This window comes from Echeneis naucrates, chromosome 20 (assembly GCF_900963305.1).
Source record: "Echeneis naucrates chromosome 20, fEcheNa1.1, whole genome shotgun sequence".
Classification (NCBI taxonomy): Eukaryota; Metazoa; Chordata; class Actinopteri; order Carangiformes; family Echeneidae; genus Echeneis; species Echeneis naucrates.
The window spans coordinates 3,469,012-3,484,619 of NC_042530.1; the positions used below are offsets into that span (position 1 = coordinate 3,469,012).

Here is a 15,608-nt window from a genome sequence, read left to right on the forward strand (position 1 = left end):
ACATAGTGACAAGCTTCAATGATGCAGCATATTTTTATAGTTATTCCTTTCATTTTTATGTCATTGATAAACTGTGAACATCTGAACCTTTCTTAATTCTTTATTACTAAAGCACTCTTCTAAGAATAACCAGTGTACCCAAATTAACCAAGACTGAGTAACACAAGAAACAGTTATTACTTCGTCAAATCAGTAATCATGATTAAAAAATATATCACAATTCTCCCCAAACCCCCAAACTGTTACTTCAAGTTAATCTTAAAGAAAACTTCATAACTCAAAATCCAAGAACTGCTATCTAACTTCAAAGACCTGACTTCACCGTCCGTGGCTTCCTGAAAGCCCCGCTGACTAGATTAAGCATCAGCTGACTGGAAGAATAAATCTCATCTTTCGTATTAATGTTAAAAAGCATCACGTCGCTGTCAGCGCGCCTTGAAAGGACGGAACACCCTGATCCGTCAGCTGTGAGATTCCAGATGTGGCCCAGCTGATTTATTGATATAACGCTGCGGTGTTCAATTCCACAGAATGAATGTCACCTTCTCTTTTCTCTCAGTTCCTCCTCCTTTTTTTTCCCCAAAGAGATCTGAGAAAGCTTCTATTTAATAATGTACATAAAGGTTTCATGTTTTCTCTTCTCTATATTACAGCAGTTTGGTGTATAGAAATACAAACAGTGTGAAAGCCATACAAAACCTATCCAACATTCAGGCCAATGCAGACAGGCAGCGACGTGCACAGTTAACCGAAACCAATATCATTTAAACTCACACTAATATATTGATTTAGGTCAGTAGGTAAAACTTACTGACTTGAATTCTTTCCCAGCCAGGCTTCTGACAGCAGCCATAACAGGATATTGTATGATTACCATCAGGTATTGACGTTTAATATTGATCGGCCGTGTGGCATGCATAGGAGTGTGTAATTCCCATCAAATTCACATGCTAAATGCAGTGCGACTGAAGAAATGCAAAACAGGAAAATTCCCTGAGTGACACCTAATGTTCTTAAAATAGATGCATCAAATAGTCTCAAAGCAGCCATGAATGAAGCGTGACGTTTTCAATAATTTGACTCTTTCGAGCAACCAAAGTCTGGACTATGGGTGATTTACAATGTCTTCTTTTTGCCCTGTGATTCTACCAAGTCTATGTAATACAGGAAAAATGTATTTGGTCTTAATCTTGGAAGGAACATTGACAAAACAAAGTTTTTGGCCATAGCAGGAACATGCTGTCATCGTATACTGATTTAAAACTTCTTTTCAGCTCTTTAAATACCAAGAACCCCCCCCCATCTACCACTACCCCCCAAAAAAATACCCCTGTGTTTACTCCATATGCAGATGAAGATACAGTGATGTAATCAAAAGCTTTAGAAAAGCTTCTAAAACCAAATCACGGTGAGGTAGTTTTGCTGAGCAGAAGAGCAAAGAGCAACGTTACACATATGACTGTGAATATATGTGAATAAATGTGAATAAAATCTTTTTTTTTTTATAATAATTTTTATTGCATGTGATAACATAAGCCTGGTCCCTTTTACTGGGAAACACACCCAATTAAAATGCTTCCCTCGGCATTAGTGATCGGACCCTTTCACCGTGACAGAAGGACCTAATATAATTCCCTACACAATAAAGTGAGAGTGGCACAATGGTCTGTATCACCATGGGCTTGTAATGGCGGGCCTCTAATTCAATCTGCTTGACAGCTGTGATTGATTGGCTGATTGATGGGACAGAGAAAGCTTGAGGGAGAGGATGGAGATCACAAAAATGCCTGCAGCCATCAGGAAATGATGTCATTACCGCCACTGACGGGCCGACCCAGTGACCCTAAATCGAGCCCTAATGGCAGGAGGAAGGGGAAAAAAAATGTCACCCTGGGATCAGCAGAGTACATCACATCACTATCAGCTCCTTTACCGCCTCTCAGATAATACTGATGTGAAAATACATCACAAGCCTAATTGGCGTAACATCATTCCTCTGTAGGAAACTCAAGGAGGAGATTACGAGAGCAGTCAGGGCCTTGGTGCCTTTAAAGACATCTCGGGAATTTCTCTCCACTTGCCATTTTCTCAACCTTCTAAGAATAGAGACGTTTTCTGAAAAACTAAGGTGATGTAATCGCTTTTTTAGCTCATCTCAGCCCCCAATCCGTTCCCACCAACCCACACTTTAACATTTTGCCGGAGGGTCAGAAGAGGGGGCTTTCTAAAGATGAAAGGGAAAGCATGAGAGAAAGAGACAGTATGAGCAAGAAAATGAGTCAAAGTGGGAGAGAACAGGGAAGGAGATAGTTAGGAAGACCTCTGGCAAGAGAGGAAGGAAGGAGAGAAGGAAAAGGGAGGGGAGTAAATTAGATATAGTACAACAAGAGTGATGAAGAGATGTGTTGAGCGAAGAACTGAAAACAAAAACAAGGACAGATCTGGAGCGATCTACTCACCTTTACGCCGTGGCCGACATCGTCCAGCACAGTGTAGTCAATAGGCTTCCTGATGTACCTTACCGGCCGCTCCACATTAGCCGGTGCGATGATCTTATGGGTCCTCGATGTGTTCTTGTTGGTGGTCAGGATCCCGATCTCACGCCTGGCTACCTTCTCTTTGTGGATGTCCACCGTCTGTAAGCGACAGCGAGGACAGAAAGGGGGGAGTCATTGATGCCACAGTGTAAACAGAGACATGGCGTACCACAAGGACCCCTGGGGCTGAATCGACTCATCATACAGCAGCTTAAGACGGTTTAATTAAATCACCAGCTTGTGCTTTTCATCGCCGGGGTCTTAATCTTTTTACAACCTCCAGTGCACACTAATAAAATCGACTGCGGCACAAAGCATGGCCGGGGTGGAATGGTGACCGTGCCGTGTTTATCTGGACATTTCTGGCAGGAGTTAGTTTACTGGCCTCAATATCCAAAAGCAACAAGTCAGTTCAGCAATAAATAATGTAGAATATGCAAGACCAAAAAAGCGTACAGTAAGACAGTGATGAATTGGAATTAAAGTTATGCTGCAAAACCCATTTCCAAAGGATAAATAGAGTGTCTATTATCAGAAAATGTCTCTTTCATCTTCCTTTTGCAAACTCACAGGGACAAATTCTGATGCATTATTTATGCTTCTGCAGACCTAGAGTGATTTCCTACTGAAAGTGCACCAGTCTTACAGTAAAACTAATTACTTTATAACCATTTCAGAAACACGGCTGGCACCAAATGCTGAACGTAGCTCATCCAGTGCATCTCTGATCAGATAGATCAGATGGATAATCTTTGATGAAAAGAATACTGTATCCTGGCTAGAGTTCATAGATAATTTGGACGTTTCAGATTTCTTAAAAAAAAAAAAAAAAAAAAAAAAAAAAAAAAGAGCTGTCTGATTCAGAAAAAGCAGAGAGCATTTTGTGTGCATGTTGATGACCATTTACTTTATTTACAGATTATTTAGTGCTGCAGTTAATTATAACAACTAATAATTTGACCTATATTAGAGTTTTGAGGAAAGTTTAAAAATTGTAACCTATATATTTTGGTACTGATATTTCTTCTTACTTTCTGGCTTCACACTATCCTACTGTAAGGATCAATATCAAAAACAGCTGGCAGTTAATTTTCTGCCAATCGACTGGTTAATGGACTGTTTCTCTCAGTTTCTTTCACCATCACGCACAAACTGTCCGCAGACTGCTGCATTTACATCCCCCTGCTTCGCTTCCTCAGTCCCACCCCACTGGGGTAAGAGGAGCCCAGGAGCAGCTGCCCTTCCTCTGAGAGATGAAAGGCCACAATGTCTGCCGAGGGCAGGGCAGTAAAACGATGGTCTCTCACAGGAGGTGGGGGGAGAGGCGAGGCAGAGACAAGAGCCAACAGAGGATTCCTTTCATACCACAGGGATCTGGAAACTAGACTGAGCTCTGTCTCTTTACGCTGCAGTGTTTCACTGTACGGCCGACTTCGCCTTCAAGTATCACTCATCCCGGAGTCGGGGAAATGAACAACACTCCGGTTGGCTGACATGCAGTCGAGTACCGAGCAGTCGAGCTGACATCTCTCGATAATATCTAGTCTAATTTTAAACTGCGGCTTTAATGAGATACAGATACAGGCCTGGGAGCTGACAACTCCGGCGTCTATTAGGAACCAGGCAAAGCAGCTTCTTACAAGCGTGGACTGTTCAAAGTTAAAGAAAAAAAGAGGAGAAATCAATATTTCATAACAAGCAATGTTGCACATGTATAATTGCTCTCGCAGAGACACCCCCATGAAAGGGAAGCAACCGTTCTGTTCCGGTGCCCCGTTGTGTCTTCTTGAATTAAGAGGGATGGCAGAGCATCGACTACAGTCATCTTTTCTAACCTGAGTCGGGCTGCGTGAAAATGAGAGACTCTTAATATAAAAAGCAGAGTCACGGTGACAAAGTCCTCCCAGTTAGCCGGGCAAAACGACGGCATTTAGCAGCACTTCAACCTCCAGTGAGTAAACGTCTCCACCGGGGTCGGTTGTGAGCTAAAAGAGCTCCACTCCACCGCTCCGAGATAATGCTCACATTTCAAACTGTCATAAATCATGATCATCTGGAAACAGCTGGGCCAAAATCGAATCACTCGATTTGGCTTCCATTTGCGAGGCAGTGATGGGATTCACTAGATGGCTGTGAGAGACCTTAATGGAAGAAGAACTACAAATTGTTTCTAGGTCTCTTTTTTTTTTTTTTTTTTTATATTCCTTCTGAAAAACAGCTTTAACCTTATTTTACCTCACTGAGACTTCTCTGGCTGTAATGAATATAATTGTTGAGTCATGAGCATTGAGCGTCATGTTATGATGAGGAAGTCGGGGTCTACGGCCCAAAAAGAGGTAAACTTTCACAACTAACCACTTGCAGAAATGTTTCCTCAACAAGAAAGCTGCTGTTGAAAGGCGGTAGCTAAACTGAGAAAGCATCTGGCTGTGCTGAAAATACACGTCCTTATCTGAAAGCAGCATGTGGACAAACATCACTGCAGCTGGCAAAGGGTGGAAGTGAGACGGCGATGCGATGTGTGAGCTCATCTCCTTCCTCTATACCAAGAAGACGGTCCCGTTGTGAAGGTGCGGGCTCGTGTTAGGAGAGTTGAGGCGGTGGTGCATTCAAAACTATCTTCTGCAAACTTCCGTTCAACGAGTGGCTGCATCGAGGATGTGCTTAGATATTCTGCCGACCAAAGGAAAATTAAATGGGTCTGACAAAGATAGAAGGGTCTGACTCACCCCATAAGCAATTCCACTTAGTGATGGCCATGACTGAATACGCCGGCTTTTTAAACTGTGCTAAAGGTGTTTAATTTGATCCCAACTGTCCATCTGTTGGGTGGAAAGAGAACAGACTCTGAGCACACTGATGGTTCTAAAGCAGCGTCACCCGTATGCTTGAGCTCTGCAGCAGTTTTCTTTGGGGTTTGGCTTCTCCATCAGCTGCAGGGTTTAAGAGTTTACAGGCTTCTCTTCTTTTGCATCTTTTCTGTTTTTCCCTGCACACCCACACAAGAGTCACCCACCTATATGACTGCACTGAGGATCTAGGTCACACATCGGAGCTGCTGCCAACACTATCATCATCATCCACATGTTCAGCCAGACAGAAAAGTCCAGTGAGAGAGATCGTTTTGGACTTCCCATTTTGGTTTACGGGTGAGTCAGCTCAGTGGTTGCCACGATGAGAGATTCTTGTTGTGTTGTTAGTAGCAACAAGTTCCTAAATATTTGTGATTTATTTATTTCCTTTTAAATCCAGATTTATGTCATTTTGGTTAAGGGCGCACTTTAAAATGTTTGGACCTCAACAGCCAGGAATGCGAAGTAGTGAGCTCAAGTCGAGAGAGAAAACACTGACGTGTTGGACTGGGGTGAAACAGATGGCACGAGATGTAGCACTGTAAAAGTCCTCTTCCTTTCATAGAGAGCGAATCCTGATTCAGAGACAATGTGTGGATGCATTTGGACTCTGCTATTTGCCTCATTCTGTTATGGATGGTGCATGCAGCTGCTTAAGACTTCACCAGGTGGAGGTAGAAATGTATCTCAGTAGAAGAGACATTTCAGTAAAGGACATCTGGATGTGATTAAAGTGAACATTTCAAAACACTTGGACTCTAACCTAATGCTAATTAGGTTGGCTCTTTTTCCCCAAAATAACCATTTACATCAATGTGTTTTGACACAGTGATATAAACCACTAATTTAATCACCACTCACGAAAGACTTGTGCATGTTACGCACTTCTATATTTATATTTCATATATTGTGTTTAGTCAAACAACTAACATCTGAGAGGGAGACACGCCAAAATAAAATGCTAAGCACGCAAGAAAAGCCTTAGTGTATTGCATCATGTCAGATGTGATAATCAATGATGACTCTTCCTCCTCTGTGTATTGTTGAGAGTATCTTTTGTATGCATCGTGCTCCGACAAAGTCTGCTTGACTCAAAGCTGATTAGGTGCAAGTGCTTTGATTTCTTTAGCTGTTTGTTTTGTTTCTTTTGCATCTAGCATAATTTTTGGGAGTTGGGACTGGGAGTCCTTTTTTCCGCAGTGATCCTCTTTGAGCAAGACTTTCTCTCGCATACTGATTCACGCCGCTCAGGCAAGGCGGGGGCGGTTTAGGGAGTCAAGCGGGGCGGGAGCGTTTTTGTGGAAACGGGTCACACATTGACAGAATGCGTCCACACATCATCAGCAAAGGGGGCAGAAAATCTCTCAGTCCAGTGGCGAAGCCAACCAAAGGGCCCGAAATGGAATTTTGAAGTCTTGCGCAAACTTACTGTAGCTCAACAACTTCCCACCAGCAAAAACAAAAACCAACACACACACAAAGTTTTGGAGCGTGAAGTAAACCATGACTGAAAAGAAGTAAGACTTTGATATGGACTTGAGACAGCCGGGTTTCACTTCAGCTGCATGCGGGATGGAGAGAAAAAACAGCCTTGTCAGCACTCAGGCAGGCTGGCTCAGGGATGACATCCTCAAGAAAATGCCAACTACACACAAACTACACACAAAAGCTGCACAGCCTATAGAGCAGGCGGAGTAGGACTGAACTTGCTGCTGAAACGCAACATGGGGAGGAAAAAAAACCAAAACAAAACAAACAAAAAACAATAACTAGACAAACACACCCTGAAATTCCGATGTGACTATGTGCATGTGGGGCAATCCAGGCCAGACAAATGAGCCAATGCTTAATGACAGAGCTCTACTGTAGATGATTACAAGACTGAAACAAAAATGTTTCAGCAAACTGGCGTCGTCATCATACTCCTCTAAGATACCACGCCAGCCAGAAACATAAAGACACAATCTATAACGTAGAACAGAAGTATACATGATCTTGAAACATGACATGGCAGACGGTCTTATTAAAGGATCTTTCTGGCTCGGAGCAAAGATAACTTCCCCCCCCCCCAAGAATTGGACGTCTTTGTTCTGTGGGATTACAAGGAGATAACCATGAAGCACATTTCTGTTAAAATTTCAACCTCAGTTTCAGTATTACTATGCAAAAGGATTAACCACAATACTCCTGAGCAGATAACAGGTGAGGAAGGTCTGATGAGGACATGAACGTCTCATGTTTCAACCGGTTCTCTCTCATTTCCGTTTGAAAAGTCTTGCATTGTGCTCACACTGTAACCCACCATCACACCTGTGAATCTCAACTATTTGCAATGCTCGCTGTGTTCCAGCAGTTGTAATTCTGATGAAGTCCTGGAAGTACTAAAGTGCACTTTTTCTGATGCACCCACTTTCTGTCAACCTTCCCGGTCTGCTTCTACTACAGTTACTGCCTGAAATAACTTCTGCTCCTAAAACATGATGCGTTTGTGGGATCTGGAAACACGGGCCAATAAAATGCATGACATGTGAAGACCAGGCTGTATCATTAAGACATCTTGTGGCTTTTTAGCACCACTGTGGATTGAGGCCTCTCCTTGTTGGGGCAGTTGGCATGTTACTGGCAAATTACACAAACTGAGAGCAAAAGAACACAAAGTAATGCACGACAATTAGATTTTCTGCTGCTAAAGAAAGTTGGGGTGAACTGGGGTTAGTTTTTAAATTTGTGGTCGTTGACATTTTCGACTGGTGACCCTTAAAGATGAAGCAGTGTGTCGGCTGCCTGTGTTTCCCCGTTCGACATACATGTGTTGTCTTAGAATGGGACATGACATTGCACTTTGGTCCCAACTAAAAATTCATGTTTACTTATTTTCTAATCAAATCAAACTGCTATTTTTACACGTTTTACACAGGAATCTGCACTGATTTGGTATCCGATTGGTTTAAGAGAAACTGGGAGGTGGATTTAGTTTGACAGTCTAGCTGTTTGCTTCTATTCTCAGTATTTAACACTAATCTACGCCAACTAGTTGCTGTACTCTGATATCTGAAGGACTTTACTATCTGCAGTTGTATCTACATTCTTAGACATTCTTAGATATTTTCCCAAGACCAAACGATTTTATTTGCTTAAGAGATGTTTTCTCCTTCTTGGCGGTCAAACTCATCCTGTCACATGGATTCCTCAGCTTCTCAACTGCTTTAGCTGCCTGTTGTGACCGTGTCCGGCCTCATGTGTGGGAGCAGTGCAACCGAGCAGTGCAACCCAGCACTGCCGACGCTGCGCTGAACCAAAACGGCTGTTAAAGCGGAGCAAATGCCTCTCTGTCTGGCCTCCCTCTCTTTCTCAGCACGATGAAAGCCAACACATCTGAAGGCCGTCATCTGTGGAGTCAAACAGTTGTCCAAAGGCCCTTCGATGCTGTTGTCAGCGCAACATGGAGCACGTCGGAGCCAAAATGGGAGGTCAGATGCTCCGTGGGGAGTTGTCAGTTTGGCAGCTTGTTGTTAAACATCCCTCAAGAACAGGATTTCTCTGGTAAATCTAACAACCCACGTGTAAAGCTGTGGCGAAATAAGCCAGAAGCGGAGGTTGTGGGGAATCGGGTAAAAGTGGAAACCCTGGAAAGATCGTCTCTCCCACTCTTAGCAGCAGAGAAAAAAACAAAAGCATGCCAAGGTCGACACTTTGTTTGCTAACACAACACATATGGTAACACCTCCGCTGACTTTCACTAATCTAACTTTTGGCTCCGGCATTCTGTCTCAGCCTGAAGTTTACATTTAGAGCAGATTAGCAACAGTGGAGAGAACAAACACCGAAACACTGAATCTCTGCTGCACAATCTGTGCATCCCCTCATCAGCCAGGTTTCAGGGAGCTGTCAGGAGGATCTGCAGAATAGAGGGGTATTGATTATATGAGGGCTGCTAAGTGGGAAATATGGCAATAATGATGATGATGATGATGCTCTGCAGTGGGAAGGGGGGGAAGGAAAGGAAGTAGCTGCATGATGATGATGATTCACTGAATTACCCCCGCCATTTCACATCATTGCTCATTCAAATTAAAATCCATTCATGCACGGACTGAATCACATGAAACACCGCGAGGGAACAAATGCAACAGTCTAATAGGGCAATCGATAAAGTGAAAATCGGCAGACATCAGAAGTGAGAATAATAATCCCACCATCATTTCCAGCTTTGTAGCTGTTTTGTTCTTCTTTTTTTTTTCAAGTCTTGATCGTGATCACAACAGACAGATTAATCAGTAGTGAAAATAATAACCTTGCTGCCATTCCAAAGGAAAGTAGTACACAAGATATTTCACTGCCCTGTGCCAAAAACAGGGCTGTAACGCATTAGCATGGAGCTGAGAGTGTTGTTGATCTACAACTGTTCTCATTTTTCAGGTACTGAGTGTTCTGGTTTGACAAGTGGAAGAATAAAAAAAAAAAAAAAAAAGAAAGAAGCTTCCTTCTCTTTCTGAATTTTTGTATCATCAATCTCCCCCCTACTGACTCTCATTATCTGCTCAGTGATGAGGACAAGATGTTTGAGCTGCAGAAACAAAGAAAGAAAGACAAAAAAGAAAAAACTATACGAAACACACAAGGCACAAAGACACAGGGCTGCAACTAATAAATATTTCCAGTTATCCAATAAAATGTCACGTTATTTCAGTGGATCAATGAATCATTCATCTCCAAATAAGAAATTCTAGACTAAGATAAAAAGAAAAATATACATTATAACAGCAGTATTTCACAGGCATTTGGCATTTTAGTCAATAACTGCTAATTTCTCTCCAAAGACCATCATTTCTCAATAGGATTTTAATTTCTGTTATTAAAATGCTGTTTATTATTTCACATTGTTTAACAAATAGACACATTAATCAACCCTAAAATGGCACAGAGTTTTGGATATTCGAAAACAATGGCTGAGACTGTTAATCAGTCTACAAATAAGTAGAATTCCATTATTTGCAATAATTGTATAAATCCCTGAATCTCTGTATGTAGTCTGTAGTCTGAGTCAGTACATTACTGGATTTCCTACTTTCCCAAACACCTGCCTTTAACCTTTAAACAACCACTGTCTGGAGGTGGTGGAACACACAAAGATGTGGCCACACAAACACACAAACACAAAAATATGTAAATATCCAACAGTGAGAGAGAAAAATCCAGAAATCTGCATTTCACAGCCAGGGAAGTAGGACAGACCCCTAAAACACAGGCAAGCTGTGGGAGCAGCAGGAAACACAAGCTGACACACACACACAAGCATAAGGCTTCATTTCCTGTTTGGATGAGTGCCATTCTTACTCGACAGGAGGTCAAAGAGCCCCCACTGCACCACACAGACACAACCCAAGACAGGCATGTGTGTGCTTTCATCAGACCAAAACACACACACACACACACACACACACACACAGTATTAAGGCATGCATCTGTAGATCCTCGGAATGAGGACTGGAATTTAAAAAAAAAAAACAGGAGAGATCACAATGACAAACGGACTCTTACTTTGAATGTGAGGTGTGGGTTGATTGTTGTGATCTGATAAGAATATTGTGTAATTGCAGTAACCGCTCTTGAGTGAAGCACACAGCTGTGGGAACAAACTGGTCAATGTGTGTGTGTGTGTGCGTCAGCTGCTTTGTGCATGCAGCTTCACCGCGTGCGGTCATTGGCAAAACAATAATTTTTAATCATCCATTCGTGTCCATCACTTGTATCACCTCGTCAACTGTTCCTCTATTTCTAACACGGTCAATATTCCAACTGATTGATTGCCGCTTTAATGAACAATTTGTGGAATAAAACTCGGCCAGTTTACAGTTTCATTTACTTCATCTTGCTAAGACTCCCACTGCTGTTTCCTGCAGTTGTTGCATTCAAGTGAGTCAGCATTTCCTCAGCCACTGACACACTTTCATGGAAAAATTGAACCGTAGTTCCTGCAGATGCTGTAATAAAGAAAAATTTTGTCACAATCAGACAAAAAAAAAAGTGAGGTGGTGTTTTTTTCCAAAAATAGTGGCACTGAAAAGGTCACAGGTCTTCATGTTCATCCAAAAAGAAACTGCTTATATCAGAATTAGAAATACTCGTGCAAAATTGTGATATTACAGGCCTCCTTCACATAGCCCCAGAAAATAACTAATAGTAATATAATGATAATAATAATAATAATAATAATAATGTAACCCTCCACCTTTAAAATACACCACTATTAATAATGTACGACAACATATATTTAATATTTAAATGACATTTTTGCACAAGTGGAAAACTGTCCAGGGATCAATGAGCTGACAGACTGATTCTCAGAGGGAGGCGTTGAACAGACAGGAATGATTTCCTGTGGTGTCCTGAGGTGGAACACGAGTCTCCGGCTGAATGTGCCATCATCAATAAATGTGCATCCTGTAGGTGTATTCATGTATTCTGTAAGTATGAACAGTAGATCAGAATATCAGCTACAGTTTTCTGTTTGTTTTTCTGTCGATGATACAAAAAACCCACATGAAGAGTCATTGAAAATAATCTGCAGATTATTCAGTGTTATCTGGAGCCATCATTTAATTCCCCCAAGACTTAAAAAAAAAAAAAAAAAAAAGTGTTTCATAGTTTTTTCCATCCAAACTTGAAGTGAAGTAGTGACTTTGGTGGTTCATATGTTAGGGAGCTGTGAGCTGAGTGTGTTGTTGTTGAGCTGTGCCTGCTCTTACTTCAGTAATACGACGTGCCTCAGGTTTCTTCCATTTCACTTTTATTCAATTGTCTCCTGCTCCACACTCCCTCGACAAAGCAGCTCCAAAAACTGTGACTTTCTCTGGTAATTCTCACCAAGTTGACTTACAGTTTCTGATTTGAGCCTTTGAGCCTCTGGGTTCAGTTTAAAAACCAAGTTGTACGAGGTGCAGATTAGATATGAATAAGATGAGACTCAGAGATGCGTCGGAGGGGGGAAAATTAAATCTTAATCAGGACACAGGAGCTGCAGAATTAACATCAGCCACACACACAGTATTTTCCCTTTCCTCCCTCTCTATTCGGGGTATCACATAGAGGTCCTCAATGAGAGGCATTTTCTTCCGCCAGACGGACAAAGCGCTCCCTGTTCGCAGACGCTTAGCAGCCACTTCACACGCAGCACAAGGTGGAAGCCCCGCGAGCTGCTCTGTCCTCCCATCAGCCCTCCATCTAGCACACTGCAGAGAGACTCTGGGGCTTTGAACGGCAACACACACGTGCATAACTACACACCGCAAGCATGCACATGGTGTTTTGGCAACTGACTCTGCAGAAAGACTCAGACATCCTCTGAATATCAATCAGCAGCTCAGGTGAAGAAGCTGCAAGCTCCAAACACAGATTGATTATTTTACAGCATCTTGCTTTGAGTCGAAAGAATTCAAGTGTCCCCAACCTGAGGGCTTGGGGCCCCCCATGGGGCCTCAAGATGAATCTAACAGGTCATGAATTATTAACAGGGTAAGAAAGACACAACTGTGGAACGAAATGTGTCCTCTTGATCCTCTTGGTTTGAAATAGTAATTTGATTTGCAAATGTAATCAACAATAGTTAATAAGCTTACTAATTAATAAATTTATAGATGATAATCATTTCCAATTTACAGGTCAATACTTTGAATAGCAACCGTTTGACATTTAAAAATGCCACGTTGGGCTCTTAAGACTGTATGGACTAAAAAAAAAATAAATAAAAAAAAAATAATAACATCAAGCACATAATTGAATAAGAAAAAAATTGCTCCACTGAAACTGTTGTTTTAAATGCTCTTCAACTCTTCAACAAAGAATTGCTCCTCTGCCAGTAAGTTAACCAAAGTCTGCATCATATTTGCTACTAAACGATACCCACAACCCAGTGTCATACCGGCCTCCCAGAATAACACAACAGTCGACATGTTCTATTATTGTACAGCACAATTCAATACACTTGGCATCCAGCTCAAAAGGATTCATCATTTCCAGTGGGAGAAATGTAACCACCCAGCAGACACACCCTGAGCAGAGCGCGCCCACCAAAGGACGGCCCTGACGCCAGGTGGCGTCTTGCCACACTGATTGACACATTAATGTTGCATCCTTAGGCAGGGAGTAAAGAAAGGGACAACAGTCCAAAGACATAAAAGCTAAAAAAAAAACAAACAAACAAACAGAAAAAGTGACTTCTTAAGTGTGTTTACTCATATCAGGACGAGGATTTATCATATTTGAATAGGCACCTGAGAAACCTTCTTTTCTTTCCTTCCGTCTGGAGAAACAACAAAAACCTTACAAGGCCCAGGTTTCCTCTCCATTACATGTTCAGCAGAATGCGACACCGGCCTCAAAGGCCAACGCTAATCTCAAATCCACGAGCAATGAGGGCAGCATGGTAATGATCCACCTCTGAACAGGACAGTGGAGCACAATAAAACACACCCACAGCCTGAAACACTGACAAGTCTGCTTCATTATTAAAACAGAGATACTCTTCTTTACGGCAAATCCATTAGAACATAATCCACACAAAAAAAAAAAAGACAGATATAAGGAAACTGTGAATGAAGGGCACATTTGTAATTCTGTGTTTTCTTCCTCTTGAAGTTATCAAGACCAAGCTTCACATTTCTCAGATAAAAGTAATGCAAATTCAAAAAGATAAGACCGATCCAAAGAGCAGCGTCTCATTCTTAAAACTATGATGATTCTCAGATGGAGGCGACGACGTGTCAGTGTCGCTTTTCCTGCATTTCTTCAAGCCAAATGAAGAGGGAAAACATGTCTCTGTTGACCCACCAGTTGACCTGACGTGACACGGCCTAGTTCACCTTCACCATGGTTACACAAAGCACAAAAGCGTGGGCGTAAAAATAGCGTAGGAAGTATGGGACTTCCCAGATGCGGGACAAGAGGCAACCGTGAGGGTATCGACACAAGTCAAACAATCTGGAGGAGTTCTCTGTATATAAACGGCTCTTCTCACTGATCTAAACCATGTCTAACAGCATTTGGTGGCCATCGCGGTTGTCATGGTGACTGAAGCAGGTGGTGCTGTCACAGTGACCTTGGTATCGCCCGAATGCTATTTGTCAGGATATTGACTCGAAACGTCAGGGAGTGTAAATATGCCTCTTTGGGTCTCTTTGTCTCTCTTTTGTTTGCTCGTAATGATCCATCTTCCATTTCTTTTCTTCTCTGTTTCTGATTTGCTGGATCTCTCCCTCTCCCTCTGTCTTTCAAGCCCTCAAGTCTCACAAGTCCTCTTTCCCTCCATTAGACTGAAAATCTGACCTTCAGTGCAGCCCGAAAGAATTTCTGGCACTCAGACCGTCAAAGGGGAAAAAGAGATAGAGGACATGGGAAAGACAAAACTAAAAGGAAGTACTCTTTCCAGTCCACAGCCAATACCACAAAGACACCACATAGTACAAGTACAATGAAATAAAAAAATGTAAACATTCTGATGATGATTTCACGTTTGCAGCGTCTCATTTGTGATCGAGCTTCGGTGAATGCTTCTGAGCTCTAATCTATGAGATGCCACATCGCCAGAGCTCTTGGTTTGATTTGTCTGAGCTCTTAATGCCTTCATTGGATGAGTGTGTGGATTTACCTGCACATGGCTGAAGCCTCATGCTATAGAGAGGAAAAGGTTAGGACCAGAGAAAGTCCGCAGAATAGTAAAGTTTTTGGTACAGTTTTAGGTCATAGCAAGATTTAAGAAAGTTTCCGCTGCCCTCCATAAACCGATATCTTGAATTGAAATAGAGGCATTTCGGATATATTTGACAAATTCTTTTTATTGCTGAATTTGGTGGATCTGATGTGTGGGGCCATTTCCCTCTAAAATAAAAAAGAATAAATGCAATATGCTTTTTGCATGTCTGAAATGTTTCCATGAATCTTGTAAAACTTTCAGTGGCTGAAAACATAGATATCGTGGTTCATAAGGCTGCTCAGTGATGGCTTGGGCAGAGCTTAACGTGCTCACTCATAGCAGCAAATATAGATGCTCTATAATGCGTTTGTGCGACTCGGAAGAAAAGAGCATAATAGAGAGAACATAAGGAACAACGGCCATTGAGCCAAACACACAGCCAGCCACAGACATTTGGACAAACGCTGATCAACCAATAAAAGGAACCATGAATACGACAGAAGGCCTCGTACTGTTTGAAAATAACCA

The 15,608-nt window shown here is 42.0% G+C and overlaps 1 protein-coding gene across 16 annotated transcripts in view; it reads right to left on the reverse strand.

The window, feature by feature from the left end:
- abi1a (abl-interactor 1a) overlaps positions 1-15,608 on the reverse strand; it is a 41,542-nt gene that overhangs the window by 15,389 nt on the left and 10,545 nt on the right. For 15 of the 16 annotated variants that reach the window (XM_029529344.1, XM_029529348.1, XM_029529342.1 and 12 more), the window contains exon 3: positions 2,460-2,636. The exons of the other annotated variant lie outside the window; for it this stretch is intronic. In XM_029529344.1, coding sequence (XP_029385204.1) covers positions 2,460-2,636 — 177 coding nt within the window. The remainder of the gene's footprint in view (positions 1-2,459; positions 2,637-15,608) is intronic. 16 annotated transcript variants of the gene reach the window in all.